The following is a 14,259-nucleotide window of genomic DNA, read 5'->3' on the forward strand; positions in this document are numbered from 1 at the left end:
CTCGTGGGAGCTGCAGGTGAGGGAAGGCCTGAACCCTAAAGGCAGGAAAGACCACATTTCTAAAGAGGAAGAATGATTCCAAGGCCTTGGAATCACCCAGGGCACCTGGTTCCTGCCAAGAAAGACCCTCTCTCTTGAGGGAAGCCCACAGTTGCCAGGCAAGGCCCCGGACAGGGACAGCTCTGGTCTCTTGCCATGTGACCACAGGCGAGTTCCTGCCCTGCTCTGGGCCTTGTAAGTCTGGGATTGAGCTTTCTTCCGCCTAGTGAGAACCAAGACTTAGGGCCTTTCCTCCAACCTCCTCCAACCTGCCCAGTGGGGGCCCAGGGTCCTGCTGGCACCTCAGGGGCTGGTTAATTTTCCTGCCAACCCTTTGCTTCCACTGTCACCCCCTCTCCACATGCTCCCCCTTCTCCTGAACTCATCCAAATCTGTCTCTCTTTACCTCCCTGTTAGAGGACGCCCTCTCCTCCTGCTGCGGGAGCTTTTCCAATTCCACACATTCTCACAGATCTCTCCTCCAGGGTGTATGCCCCGCTAGAGAAGTCTAAAGGGAGAGAGACAGGAGTCATTGCAAGCTAATGCGAGGGATGGCGGGGCCCCTTTCCTCTCTCCAGGGTAGTTCTTCCTCTCGCGTGGGTCGTGGGATCTGGGGAGGCTCAGAGGAGGCTCCCATTTCAGCTGTTCCCTCGCTAGTGAGAGCAATGGCCCATTCCTCACCAGGCACTCAGAACTAAGTGTGCCTCAGTGCCGTGGGACATGCGCCCAGTCTCACTTGAGGACAGCATGAGCCTCCTGTTGATGTGACTCTGGCCTGCCCCTCAGGGATGTCACCCTGACTTATTGGGCAGTTGACACCTTCTTGAGCTACCATGGACCTGTCTGGGGAGAGAACACCAAGACCAGTCTCTTCCCTAGAGAAAGAGGAGTCTCTGTGCATCCTGTGGTAGGCCTGGGGGAGTGCCCAGGACCGGCATCCAACCCCATGGTGGAGCAGAGGGGAGAGGCAGCCAGGCCTGAGTGGAGGACGGAGGCTCCACTGTTGTCACTCCAGCTCCAGGCAGGCTGGTGCTCAGGAGGCCCTCAGCAAAGCTTGCTGAGTGAATGGTGCACTGCTCAGCAGCTCACCCTTCCCTGGGAGTTCGCTCAGGCCTCTTTTTTGAGTGCTGCCTCCATCCCTGACAAGCAGCATCCAGCCTGCCAGCCGAGAGGCCTGGCTGCAGACCATGGCCTCCCAGTCGGATGCATTCATAGATGGCTTGGGCTCTGTCCACACTAGCACTCTCCTACACTGGGAAAACCAAGGCCCAGAGGGAAGAACCGTACTCAGGTCACACAACACACCTGCAAGTGGCAGGACAGAATCTGGGTCTTGCCCTCTTGGGCCCTGGGAGCTCTTTCCACAGGCCTGGGACCCCCAGGACAACCTTGGGCGGAGAGTTGCTTCTCCTTTCACACTCTGAGAGTGTGATTGTGGGAGAGACCCCCGCTCCTCTGGGACACAGCCCTGTGGCCCAGGATGAAACCCTTCAGAAAGACTATCCCTCGCTTGAAAGACGGGCAGGGACTGCTCCTGAGCCACCCCTTTGCGTGCCTTCTGGTCAGAGGTTAGCGGAAAGCTCAAATCCTCGGGGTTCCAGAGGCCCTCCCTCAAGCACCACCGCTCCCCCACAGTCAGGGATGGGGGCAAGGTGTCTCAGAGCCGACCAGCCTCGGGAGGAGTCGGGGGGTTTAAGCCCCAAAGCAAAAGAATGGACCAGACAGACAGCAGGGCCCAGCCTAGAGCTCCTATCCTGGCTCCGTAGGGAAAGTACTGCACGTCCTGCGCAAGCGCGCCGCCCAAGCCGAGCCGCTTTGTTCTAGAGCTACCTGCGGGGTCCATTCACCTCCGCCGCCCCGCCTGCCTGCAAATCGACACACAGCGCTGGCGGAGTCCCCGCCCACTTCCCCGCGCTGGGTGGAAACCGCGGCGGGCCCGCCTCCCTCCGCCACCGCCTCTTTCAGCCAGGACTGGCCGTCTGCATGGCAGGCGCCCGCCTACCGCGGAAGTTGATTGGTCCATTGAGAGGGAGGCTGGGGAAGGCAGGCTGATTATAAAGGAGCATTCCCCTCCCACCGGCCCCGTGGAAAAAGTCACGTGGCGCTTCACTGGGCGCCTGTCACCACCCCGCTTGTAAAGCTTTCTTAAAGGGCTCGCGTTCCCTTCCCAGAGCTGTTCCTTTCCAGGATTTCTCCACCCCTGCCCACGGAAGGTGGCACGGCCCTGAGTCTTCCTACCCCGCCAGTTGCCCAGGTCCTGATTTCCCATCAGGCCTGCTGGCGTGAGACGCTCCCCCTCAGGTCTGGAGCCTGTGACCGTCAGGAAAACGATGAGGTCCCCCGAAACGGTGACTGCCTAGCACAGTACCTGGCACGTAGTAGGCGTTCAATTCCCACTTGTTGAATGAACTCGATGACAAAAAGAATGAATGGGATAACAGGCGGAAGGAGGAGAGGTTGCTCAGCTTGACCACCACCCCCCCACCACGCCCCGTCCCAGAAAAACTATGCTCTTGTGAATGTGGGGTGGGGGTGCCAGGCATAGGACGCCCCCAGGGCCGCTCTTCCCGTAATGTCCAGAAGAGCTTGGGAGCACGCGCAGAGTGAACCCGTGAGGGCGTCTGGGCCGGGGCCCCTAGGCGCATCGCAGTCAGCTCCGGGCTAGTCCAGGGGGCGACGGTGAGGAGGCGGCCGGGGAGGGCCCGACCGCTGGTCTCCGGGGCTCGGGTCGCGAGCGCGCCCGCGTACCCCGTGGGGAGGGGCGGTGGAGGCGCTGCGCCTTTAAGCCCGGGCGCCGGCCCCCGCGGCCCCGCCTTCTGGAGAACGCCTCGGCGCGCGGCCGCCGGAGCCGCTGTTTAATTGGGGCTGTCAGGCCGCGGTGCGCGCGGAGGGCCGGGCGGGCGGGACGGAGGCCGGGAGGCCAGGAGGCCGGGGCGGCGGGCGCGCAGCTCGGCGGGAGGCGGGCGCCCGGAGACGCGGCTGGGGCCCGCGCGGCCGGGGCGACGTCCCAGGGCAGGGCTGCCCGGCCCCGGCCCCGGCCCCGGGCCGCCCGCGGTCCCCATGAAAAACCAGCTCCGCGGCCCCCCAGCGCGGGCGCACATGTCGACTTCGGGGGCGGCGGCGGCTGGGGGCACCCGGGCGGGGTCCGAGCCCGGTGCGGGGTCGGGGTCCGGCGCAGGCACCGGTGCGGGCGCGGCAACGGGAGCAGGAGCCATGCCCTGCAAGAGCGCCGAGTGGCTGCAGGAGGAGCTGGAGGTGCGCGGCGGCGCGTCCCTGCTGCTGCTCGACTGCCGGCCGCACGAGCTCTTCGAGTCGTCGCACATCGAGACGGCCATCAACCTGGCCATCCCGGGCCTCATGTTGCGCCGCCTGCGCAAGGGCAACCTGCCCATCCGCTCCATCATCCCCAACCACGCCGACAAGGAGCGCTTCGCCACGCGCTGCAAGGCGGCCACTGTGCTGCTCTATGACGAGGCCACGGCCGAGTGGCAGCCCGAGCCCGGCGCTCCCGCCTCCGTGCTCGGCCTGCTCCTACAGAAGCTGCGCGACGACGGCTGCCAGGCCTACTACCTCCAAGGTGAGGGCAGCACCGAGACGCTTTGCGGGATCGGGGCCCCCCGCGACTCCCTGACGCCCCCCTTGGAGGCGCTTTCCTCTCCACGCGCTCGGCCTGCCCCGCTGGGCGCCACGTCGTCCCCGGCCTGCATCCGCCCTCCTGGAGTCGGGTCCCCACCGTGTGGTTTGGCAGGCGCGGGGCTCCCTCTGCGCCCCCTTTCTCGGCACGATTCGAGTGGGTGGAACAAACTTTCCCCTGCCTGGGGTTTCCTGTTGATGGGGCGACAGTAGTGCCTAGGCTCCGGTGGAGCCCCTTAGAGGTGGAAGGCGCTGCCTTCCAGAACTCTAAAAGCAGCAGGGCGCCCGAGTCCAGCCTGGAATTCGTGTTTCTGGAAGGCCAGGATCAGGAAGGCACCTTTCATAGCACCATCCTCATCTCCAGCGCATGGAGACCATTTGGGTTGGGGTCTCCTGGATCCGGGAATTGCTCCTTCCACCGGAGAATTGCCGCCTCTAGGAGGCGCTTGGGGCAGGGTATGGGCAGGGACCGTTGCCCTGGCCCGGGTCTCTCGGGACCCCCAGGTCCCTAGCCTGATGCCGCAGAGCTTGCAGAAGGGAGAGGCAGCACCGGGGGGCGAGTGGCTGAGGCCGGTGTTTCCAATTAACATTCCAAAATGGCCTCTTGCTGGCAGCGGGGCGGGCGGGAGGGGAGGGGAGGCCTGCGGCACCCTCGGGCGCAGGGCCCATGCCTCACTGCAAGGGGCTCCCCATTTCTCCTGTCCCTGTATTGCCCCAGTGGCCCTCCCCCGCTGCAGGTCCAAGGCTGGGGAGGCTTGTGTTCTAAGGGAGGATTCTAGAGAAGTGGAGCCAGGACCCCCTTCAAAAACCTGCCCCTGCTGGGGGAAGGGGCCAGCCAGTACCTTCCCACTACCCTCCCCAGCTGTAGTTTTGGGGCTGGGCAACCACTAGACTCCCATTCAGGAAGCCCAGGACCTCTCTGCCTCTTATCTGAGCCAGATGTGGCTCTGGCACCTGTGGTCTCATCTATAAGAGGAGTTTGCCAACCCAGAGGTGCTGGCTAAATGGGGTTGTCTGCTTTTCTTTACCACTTAGCTGTTACTGAACACCCATGGATGCTAGGCGTGCGTGGGAGCTGCAGAAGAGGAATGAGCTGGGGCCTGTCCTCAAGTGCCCTAAAGCTGGTAGCATGGCTGGGGGCCCTGAAGTGTTATGGGTACCAGTTTGGAGTCCAGGCATGTCACTTCACCTCCTGGGGCCTCAGTTTCCTTGTCTGTGAAGTGGTCATGGTTTAGATGGAGAGGACACAAGAGAGGGCACACGTGTAAGATGCTTGGTATGGCCCATGCTGGCCGTTGGTGTTGTGGTGTTTGGCGTGGGGAGTCCTGGCCATCTCTGGTCAGCCCATCTGGGTTGTGCAGCCCATCTGGGCTCTCACCAGCCTCTCACCCAGGCCCTGTCTCACTCCGGACACAGGTGGTTTCAACAAGTTTCAGACAGAGTACTCTGAGCACTGCGAGACCAACGTGGACAGCTCTTCCTCACCGAGCAGCTCGCCACCCACCTCAGTGCTGGGCCTGGGGGGCCTGCGCATCAGCTCTGACTGCTCCGACGGCGAGTCGGACCGAGAGCTGCCCAGCAGTGCCACCGAGTCGGATGGCAGCCCCGTGCCATCCAGCCAACCAGCCTTCCCTGTCCAGATCCTGCCCTACCTCTACCTCGGCTGCGCCAAGGACTCCACCAACCTGGACGTGCTCGGCAAGTACGGCATCAAGTATATCCTCAACGTCACACCCAACCTACCCAATGCCTTTGAGCACGGCGGCGAGTTCACCTACAAGCAGATCCCCATCTCTGACCACTGGAGCCAGAACCTCTCCCAGTTCTTCCCTGAGGCCATCAGCTTCATTGGTAGGTTCTGTGTGCTGGGCGGGGGGGGGGGTGGGCGCGTCAAGGTGTATGCAGGACTCTGGGTGGCGCCCCCACCTGACTGGGTACCTCTGGGCCTGTTGAGACCTGTGTGTGCCCTGCGTGTGCCAGCCTGTGCCCCTGAGTGTACCCATGCCTACTGTGAGTCACCGAGTCCCTTGGGCCCCTATACCTGTTGGGGCCTGAGCAGTCTCCTGAGCCCTGAGCTCCCCCTAGCTGGCAGCACCTCATGGGCTCTCTGCTGTCCAGCTCGTGTTTTCCTGGCTTAGATGTTGTTTCGGGCTTAGCAAGCTGAAACATCACAGCGCGCAGACCTCCCACAGGTCTCACTTGCTCCACATCACGCCTCAGCACACGTGTCTCTCCAGGATGGGGTTGTCATATTGCCTCTTTGGGCTTTAATGTGTACTTAAGAGGGCTGAAAGGTAGCCCTCCCTGGAGCCAGAGGCACACCCCAAACAGGCAGCTATTGAAATGTGGTGACCGCTAGCTGGGTCAGGCTCCAGATGCTCTCTGCAGCCTGTAGGGCTCGCTTGGAGTGTAGGGAGGAGTGTAAGAGAAGGTGGGGGAGTGGAGAAAGGCCTTCCCCAGAGCAGTGTGTCCTGCCGTCTGGCTTAGTGCCCTTTGAGTCCCTGTATCCCCAGCCTCAGCAGACTCGGGTCCCCTGCTGGCTTTACTCTTTGGCCACCTGGAGGCTGTGAGACCACAGGTCATCTCCCCTGGCCCAGGGTGCAAGGAAGGGGCACGGGGGCTCAGGATGAATGTAAACGCTCTATCTCTGAGCCTGGTGACCCAATGTTTCTGCCCAGCCTCCAGTGGCAAGGTGTGGGGGTGGCCTGGGCTGTCTTTTCCCTATGGCGGCTATGTCCAGTGGAGGGCGTTTTGGTGTCGGCTGGGTTGGGCTAGCTTTAACAACAGGAAGTGGGAGGCTTCTCCGCCTCATCCGCTTACTGGGAACCAAAAGTAGGTGCCTGGCTGGGAGGAAGGAAGGAAGCTGAGGCCTGGGGGAGGGGCTGCAACTGGGGCTGCCTGGAGCTTCTCAGCCCTGCCCCCGACCCTAGGGGCCAAGAGGGCTATGGGTGCTGCCTCAGCATTTGAACTCCCCCAACAAGGGAGGGGGAAAGAGAGAGGAAAGCAGGCTTTGCCAGGCTGGGCCTGGCTAATGGGTACCTTTATCGTTCCTGAAAGTTCCTCCCCATCTGGGTAGGGGGACCTTTTTCCTCATTTGACAAGTGAAGGAATTGAGGCCCAGGCATCCCTTAGGAGTCAGTGGGACAGGATCAGTCACCAGCTACACCCTGAAAAGGCCAAAAATAAAGCCAGCAGAAGCAGACTTTCTTTGGATCACCTGGAGGTGGGTTTGGGGGCCAGGCATTCCTCACATCGTGGTGTCACCACTGGAGGCTCATCCCAGCACACACTTCTCCCACCCCTAATCTCGAGGTCAGACCACATAGCTCCACATGAAGCCACAATGTCTGTCTCCTCGACAGATGATCCTGCCCCAGTGCCTTAGCCATGGGGCCCCCTGTCAGTCCCTGAGTCTGGAGGAAGCACCTACTGTATGCTTAATCCTTGGTACCCTTGGTTGGGCGGGGACGAGAGAGGAAGCTCTGTCAGGACAAAGGCAATGAAGAACAGTGGGTGAACCCATCTGTTCATCTTGTAGGAAGGCATTAATTGAGTGCTAGCTGTGTGCCTGGCTCCTGGAGGGTTCAGAGTCAGGGTGGTGGGGACATCAAGGACCCCATGGCTGCCTCTTGTGAATCTGTGTCCCCGGCACAGCTGTGGCACACAGAGAGGCAGCTGCCCCAGGGTCCAGGAGAGATTACAGGACTGAGTTGTTCAGTAGCTCAGCCAGTATTTATTGAGCTTCTATGTGTCAGGCAGAGGAGTCTGAGGGTGGCACTGGGGGAGGCTGGGAGGGTTGGAGGGGAAAGGGGACAGGAAGGTTGGCCGCATCCAGTCGGCTAGGGTAGGAGATATCACTGGCACATGGGCCTCTGTGGAAGGTCTAGCAAGTGGCAGGGGTGGGGCCCATTTAAGCACGCCTCACTTATGAAGCCCTATCACAAGTGATAGTGTGGCCAGCATCGCAGTTCTTGTGTCTTAGGAGCTGGAGTTAAGGCCTTGGGGACTAGCTGGGCAGAGCGAAGTGCAGGGCCAGGCCACTTACTTCCTTCCAGAGGAGCCTCCCTCAGGCCACTTTCCTGGAAGACTCTCGGGGACAACCCATGGGAGCAGCTCCAAGAGAACCAGCCCAGCCCCCAGTCCCAGGTCACGGCCTGGCAGCAGTGGGTGCTGAGCTAGGAGGAGCCTCTGTGTGGCCTTGGGCTTGCCAGTTTGTCTCTGTGTCTGCTTCCTCATTGATAAAATGGGCTTACTGGCCATGGTGCAGATGACCCAAGAGGATGCAGGTGATGCCCGTGACAGCAGTCGCAATGCACATGGCAGTGGTAGAACTAGCCATGGTCACAGGCGTTACAGTAGTTCATGTTTCTTGACCCCTCACAGGTCTTTATGAGACCACTGTACATAAATAGGCCCATTTTATAGATGAGGAAACTGAGACACGGGTGTCCAGTGCCTTGGGGCTAAAGTGTGCAGAGCCCTCTCCACAGCAGTGCTGTTGACCTCTATTCCAAGTTGCTGCCCTACCCACACTGGGCTTGGCCAGGTCCCTCAGGGGTTGGGCAAGACCAGCCAGCGGCCATGCTGCCCTCTGTGTCCCAGCCCAACTTGGCCACCCATGTGGGAAGGCTCCCTGAAGGAGGCACCTCCCTGACCGATGTCGATGTGTTTCAGATGAAGCCCGCTCCAAGAAGTGTGGTGTCCTGGTGCACTGCCTGGCAGGCATCAGCCGCTCAGTGACGGTCACTGTGGCCTATCTGATGCAGAAGATGAACCTGTCACTCAACGACGCCTACGACTTTGTCAAGAGAAAAAAGTCCAACATCTCGCCCAACTTCAACTTCATGGGGCAGCTGCTGGACTTTGAGCGGACGCTGGGGCTAAGCAGCCCGTGCGACAACCATGCGCCGAGTGAGCAGCTCTACTTTTCCACACCCACCAACCACAACCTGTTCCCACTCAATACGCTGGAGTCCACGTGAGGCCTGGTGCACGGGGGTCATGGCACCAGGCCCCTGCTCGGCTCTCCACAAGGCTAGGTGGGAGAGCCCAAGCCTGCCACCTCTGGCCTGAGGAACCCCCAGATGTCGCCTGTGCCCAGAGACCCAGGCTGCTCGGTGTCGGAGCGCCCCTCACCATCCTTGGGGGCGGGGCCCGCAGGCAAGGTCTCCGTCTGCAGGGCTTGCTGGAGAGGCCTCGGCTCTTGGACACGTGGCTTTGGGCGTCCACCAGGGCCTCATCCTGTCCAGGATGCTCCTTTCTGCTGATGGCCCAGCCAGTTTGGCTATTTTTTAAAGACACATCCACGGACCTGAGTTTACTTTTTACTTTTGGCAGGTAAATCCAAGCTCCCTGGAGCACAAAGAGTGTTTGAGCTCTTCTTGATTTTTTTTTTTTTTTTTAACAAAAAGTGTTATTTTCAGGCTACATGCAACAGTGGATTGTATAACCCAGTATTTCATCCCTTTCCTGATCCTGCGAGAGAGAGAAATGTTATCAGTTTTGTTTTTCGTTCAATTTCAAAAAGCAAGTATTGTGTTTGTTTTTGTTTTTTAATGGAAAAGACAGACCCCATGTTGACCTTGACCAAATGCGTTTTGCACATGTGTGAAGCCTCCATTTCCTCGGCGGGCCCTTCTTGAAGGGGTGGCTTACTGCTCTTCAGGTATTGGGACCCCCAGTCGTGCCGCCTCCCACCCTTGGCCCAGTCTGACTTGGCCCTGCATTCGCCTGTGATGACTGCTGCAAGTTGTGATTGGTGGGCTGGATGGTGGTCTTTGCATTTTCTGCCCTCTCATCCATCCCTCTGGTGGTCCCTGCAGACCTCCCTGAGGCAGAAGGTGGGGAACCCGGGTCCCTGCCGCTGTCCCGCAGAAGGTGGGCTGCAGGGGGCGGCCAGGCAGTAGCATTAGCCCTCTGGGCTCTGAACCCTTTTATATACTTAGCCACTACTTCTGTCTGTCTGTTTCTCTCTCTCCCTCTCCCTCTCCTCTCTCTTGTTGTAACTGGGAGTGGAGGCCCAGTGGCTGGGGAGAGCTTAGGTGGTGAGACCCAGCCCTACCTTCAGGTTCTTCCCTCTCCCTAGCTGTCGCTTTGGTCTGGCTGCCACTGGCAGCCCCCTTGTCCCCTTGGAAGCTTGCCCTGCCCTCATCTTGCCCATGCCTTCTACTGCCAGGAGACTTGCACCCATTTCAACCCTAGGGCAGGGGCAAGTGGGGCAAGGGTGGACCAGCAGAAGGGGGGTGAGGCTCTGTTCACTTCCCTCTGCCTCCACAGAACAAAGCCACGGATTCCGTTATCTTCCTCCAGTTTTGTTCCTTCTCCAGCCTCAGTTTCACCAGGTGTCAGGACTGCATGAGGGCCTAGGGCAGGGAGAGGGGTCGGGCCAGGGTCCCTGATGGAGCAGCACTCAGCATGTGAGTGAGGCCACAGAAAACTCTGCTCCACTGCTTCTTACCTCACAGGGGTGGTTTTCAGGGATTCTTAAGGCAGCAGATTAAAATCTTGCCACAGTCGAGAAATTGACAACAAGCTTCCATGCTGTACATGGTTCTCTTTTTCTCTCTTTTATTTTTAAAAAGAAAACCCAGAAAGATGCACCAGATTTGTATAAATGAGGGTATGCCAGAAGGTGGCCAGTTTTGCTTTATGATCTTATGAAGGAAGATTTGTGACCCTACATATATATATATACACACACATACATATATATATCCCGAACCAACAACGGGACTTTGTTTATATTGCAAATAAATATTATTTTTTCTTTAAAATGAGTCGTGTCTGATAAGGGCTTGGGGCCTGGGAAGGAGGTGAAGGAGTCTCGACCGGTGTCCTAGTGCCTGCTCTGTGATGCATTGGCCTGGTTCTGCTTGGGGTCTGCTGGGCACTTGCTTAGACTAATCAAGGTGCCCTGCAGATGGGAGGGAGCAGCCAAAGTTTCTGGATGAAGCTGGGGCAGGTGGCATTTCCCCAGCCCTTAGGCACTGGCAGGCAGCGGCATCAGGGCTTTCTCTGTGGGCTTCTGCTGAAATCAAGGCTTGGAGAGGTTGTATGGACCAAATTCACACAACTGAGCCCCTGACTCGCCCTTCATTGTCCAAGGCTATCTGCTTAGGCATTGCCCAGGTTGCAGCCCCTAGAACCCTAACCTTTTCTCTTGCTGCTGTGTGGATGAGAGAGGAGAATGTGCATTTAACCCTGCCCCTGCAGGTCCTGGGATGTCAGTGGGCAGTGAGCAGGTCAGCCCTTCTTTGCTTCTTAAGGGCTGGGTGGCCTTGGACAGGTCCCTTAGGGCCGATTGCACCTGGTTCCTGAGTGCTGTTCAGCTTTGTGGCATGACGAGCACATTGTTGGCCTGGGTTCACAGGGAGGAATCAGGTGTGTACAGGGGAGGGTGGGCATCGGCCTCCGTCCAGGCTCCCCTGGGGGTAGGGTCTAAGCAAGGCCCTGGGCTAGAGCAGGGAGGAGGTCTGGAGAAGGATGGGGGCCACAGTCTGGGGAAGTGAGGCCCCCAGTGGGCAACAAGCCCCGAGTTACAGATCAGGAAATGGAGGCTCCAGAGTGGCTTAGGTCTCCCTTGCCTCTGGCTGGATCAGGTGAGCCCCCGTCAAGGACTTAAGAGGCCTGGAAGCTGACTTAGTTTCCCCACTTCTGACATTCCCTGGCTCTATCCCTTCAGCAAACCGCGTGATCAGCACTGAGCCGGACCCAGGTGGAAGGTAGGTGGGTAGGGCCGAGAGGGTGAGGGCGGCTCAGCCTGGGGCTTGCCCTGTTGGGGTGCCCAGGCTCTCCTTCTCTTCTCTCCCTCATCTCTGCTCTTCAGTTCCTCTGTACCAGAACACAGTCACAACCATCATGCACAGCCTGTGGTGAGGGGTAGAGGGCAGGTTCTGCCTGCTGTGGGGCCTGGGTGCAAATTCCAGCTGTGCGACGGCAGTCCCTCAGCTCTGCCCCCGAACACTCCCATCTGGAGCGGGGAAGAACCCTGCCGCTCAGCCAGCAGGCCTGTGTGGGTGGGAGGGGGCTTCTCGCTGCATCCTTGACAAAGGGGCGGTGCTGCTGTTGCTCCTGGGCTCCCTCAGGGCCCTGTTCCTTCTGTGCCAGGGGCAGGCAAGGGGGTGGGGGCCTGAGCAGGCAGAGACTGGGCCTTTGTTCCCTCTTGCTGCCCTTGCCCAGGCCTGGGGAAGCCCGCGGGTGCTGGGCTGGGGGCTGGGCCCTCGACAAACCGAGTAAGTGCCTGGTAGTGCCAGCGTGCCCAAGCACAGGACGGGGTGGGGGTGGGAGCAGTAGCCACCTCCTGAGCCGGCTCTTCAGACTGAGGACTGGGAGTGCCTGAAGAGGGCCAGCCCCGCCACTTACCCCTGTGCACTCTGGGGCCAGAGGTCTCTCTGACTGTCTGTGTCCTCTTTACCTGTAGAAATTCCTACCTCAGCACTGGGCCTGGCTAAGGTTCCCTGCGGGGGAACAGACGGCCAGGTCATGGCTGAGTGGCCGAGGCTCTGGGTCCTTGCTCTGTGACCTTGGGCTGGGCCACACTTACTGGACTGCGGTCCCCCACCCCCAGGTTTCAGGCTCCCATCTCATGGCCCTGCGTCCTGAGCTCCTCCTATCCCACCCCATTTCTACCATACTCTCCTCTGCAGGCCCTGCTTGCTCCAGGCCATCCGTGCCTGAGGCCCTCAGTGCAGCCACCCTGAGCTCCTGGACACTTGGCTCCCTGGGGGTGCACCTGCTTTATCTCTGTCCCCAGTCCTGTTGCTCTCCTGAGATTCTTTGCCTCCTTGGTCCCTGTTTCTGCCTCCTTTCAGCCTGGGCCCCGGGGACCTGGTCCACTCCTTGGCCGCTTAGTGTTCACATGGGAGGAGGATCCAAGACACTTACTCACTTGCACATTCATCCAGCAGCCATTTCCTGTGCCGGCTGGGCAGTCCCAGGGAGGGAACATGCCCGAGGGAAGCTCGGTGATGTCACGCTGGGTGGCAGGATAATGGGGCCCTCAACTTGTCCTCTGATTAATGAATCAAGTGCAACATGAGGACTGACTAAGGCTGGATACGAGGAAGCACTTGGAGCGCTGTGGAGCGGTGACCTTGAAGGGGTTCCGACAAGGAGACCACAGGAGAGATGAACGTTTCCCTAGGGTGGTCCCGCTCTGAGCCTGGGGGCAGAGGGAGCCCTCAGGAGACGGCCGTGCTCTGCCTGCCGCCCCCACGGGGCCCCTCCCCAGAGGGCAGTCATGCCTCGTGAATGGACCAGGGTTGGGGTGGGTGGCAAGCCTGCACTGGAGCCTGTCCGTCCCTGCTACTGCCCATGTACTATTGGCCATGTACTGCGCACCTGGGTCAACACCATGACTGCACTGTGCCACCCTCTGTGTCAAAATGGATATGTCTGGGACACCAACACCTACTCCCAGATCCTTGGCAGAAGCCAGAGGGCCTGATGTGGGAGCCAGCTTTCTCTGGAGGGAGCACATTAGCATGTTAACCTGTGGGTGCCCCGAAGGAGGGTGTCCAGGTCCTGATCCTTGACATCTTTTCCCCTGCTTGTTCTGGGCCCCACTGGGACACAGTGCTCTCACCTGACTCCTGAGACCCAGCCCACCTGAGAGCCCCAGGAAGGCTCGTAATCACTCTGCTCCCCAGTCCTGTGCTGATGGGGAAGGTAAGGTTTGCAGAGGGGTGGGGTGTCATAGAGTGAGGCAAGGTAGAAGCTGGGCCCCCCACCCTGCTGCCCTGAGGCTTTTCACTAGGCCCTGGCTCTGTGAGGGACCAGACACACACACACACACACACACACACACACAGTGTTGCCATCCTCTGACTAGACAAGCCCATGCAGATCTCATAGCAATGGAGGAGCCGCCTGCCTGTGACTGTAGCCTCCTCTCATCAGGGTGTGTTCTGGGTGAAGTCATCCCTTTCCAGGCATGGTCATTAAAGACTATCATTAGCAACTCTTAGAGGCCTTGGCCCCATTGTCTCTGGCTGGGGCAGATGAGCCCCCACAGGTGACCGTGACGCAGACTCTGACCCTTGCTAGAACCCCTCTTTGCCCAGGCAGCCAGCCCCCTTCCCAGAGCCATACTATTGCACACCTCCAGGGGCCATTGTCTGCCATGTAGCTTCCGTCCATGTGTGGGATCTCCACACGCCTCCCTCTGTGCCTTCACCTCCTCCTCTGGCCTCAGGGCTGCAGGCAGAGGAGAAGCTGCAGTGCCCTTCCACAGGGCATCATGGGCCAGGGAGGAACCTCTTTAGGGGACAGGGGAGCCCCTAGAGGGCATCATGAACAGGGCTGATGAGGTCTGGCTGTCACAATGAAGATCTAGTTGCTGAGTGGAGAGCAGCCTGAAAGGTAAGCGCGCAGGCCAAGGGACAGGGAGAGGCTGGGACAGTCATTGAGGGTAGGTCAGGAGGGCTGGAGAGGGTGCGAGAAGGACACATCTGCAGACCAGCAGGACTTGGGCCCCATGGGAATCGAGACCCATGGTGTGAACAGAGGGTCCCAGCTTGTCTGACGCCACGTCCACAGTGAGAGCCAGCCACTGTGCCACGCGGAAGGATATAGCTTAGCTGGGGCATG

General features: G+C 59.7%; 1 protein-coding gene across 3 annotated transcripts; it reads left to right on the top strand.

Annotated features, from left to right (window-relative positions):
• The first annotated feature begins 2,919 nt into the window (after window positions 1-2,919).
• Window positions 2,920-10,445, top strand: DUSP7 (dual specificity phosphatase 7). 3 transcript variants are annotated; one of them, XM_025377962.1, is made up of 4 exons: window positions 2,920-3,616; window positions 5,089-5,523; window positions 8,347-8,695; window positions 9,363-10,445. In XM_025377962.1, exons 1-3 carry the CDS (start codon window positions 3,100-3,102, stop codon window positions 8,652-8,654), a joined length of 1,260 nt encoding a protein of 419 aa, XP_025233747.1. In that variant the 5' UTR covers window positions 2,920-3,099; the 3' UTR covers window positions 8,655-8,695; window positions 9,363-10,445. The 3 variants fall into 3 exon arrangements, with proteins under 3 accessions (XP_025233747.1, XP_025233746.1, XP_025233748.1); XM_025377961.1 differs by having other exon boundaries at window positions 8,347-10,445; XM_025377963.1 differs by lacking the exon at window positions 5,089-5,523 and having other exon boundaries at window positions 3,009-3,616; window positions 8,347-10,445.
• The last annotated feature ends 3,814 nt before the right edge of the window (window positions 10,446-14,259 follow it).

This window comes from Theropithecus gelada, chromosome 2 (genome assembly GCF_003255815.1).
Source record: "Theropithecus gelada isolate Dixy chromosome 2, Tgel_1.0, whole genome shotgun sequence".
Taxonomy (NCBI): domain Eukaryota; kingdom Metazoa; phylum Chordata; class Mammalia; order Primates; family Cercopithecidae; genus Theropithecus; species Theropithecus gelada.

Bases quoted from the DNA above. Each gene is read 5' to 3' on its own strand.
- DUSP7 (XM_025377961.1), top strand. From the start codon at position 3,100: ATGAAAAACCAGCTCCGCGGCCCCCCAGCGCGGGCGCACATGTCGACT. The intron at 3,617-5,088 runs GTGAGGGCAGCA...CTCCGGACACAG, and splicing joins CCAGGCCTACTACCTCCAAG to GTGGTTTCAACAAGTTTCAG. The intron at 5,524-8,346 runs GTAGGTTCTGTG...GATGTGTTTCAG, and splicing joins TGAGGCCATCAGCTTCATTG to ATGAAGCCCGCTCCAAGAAG.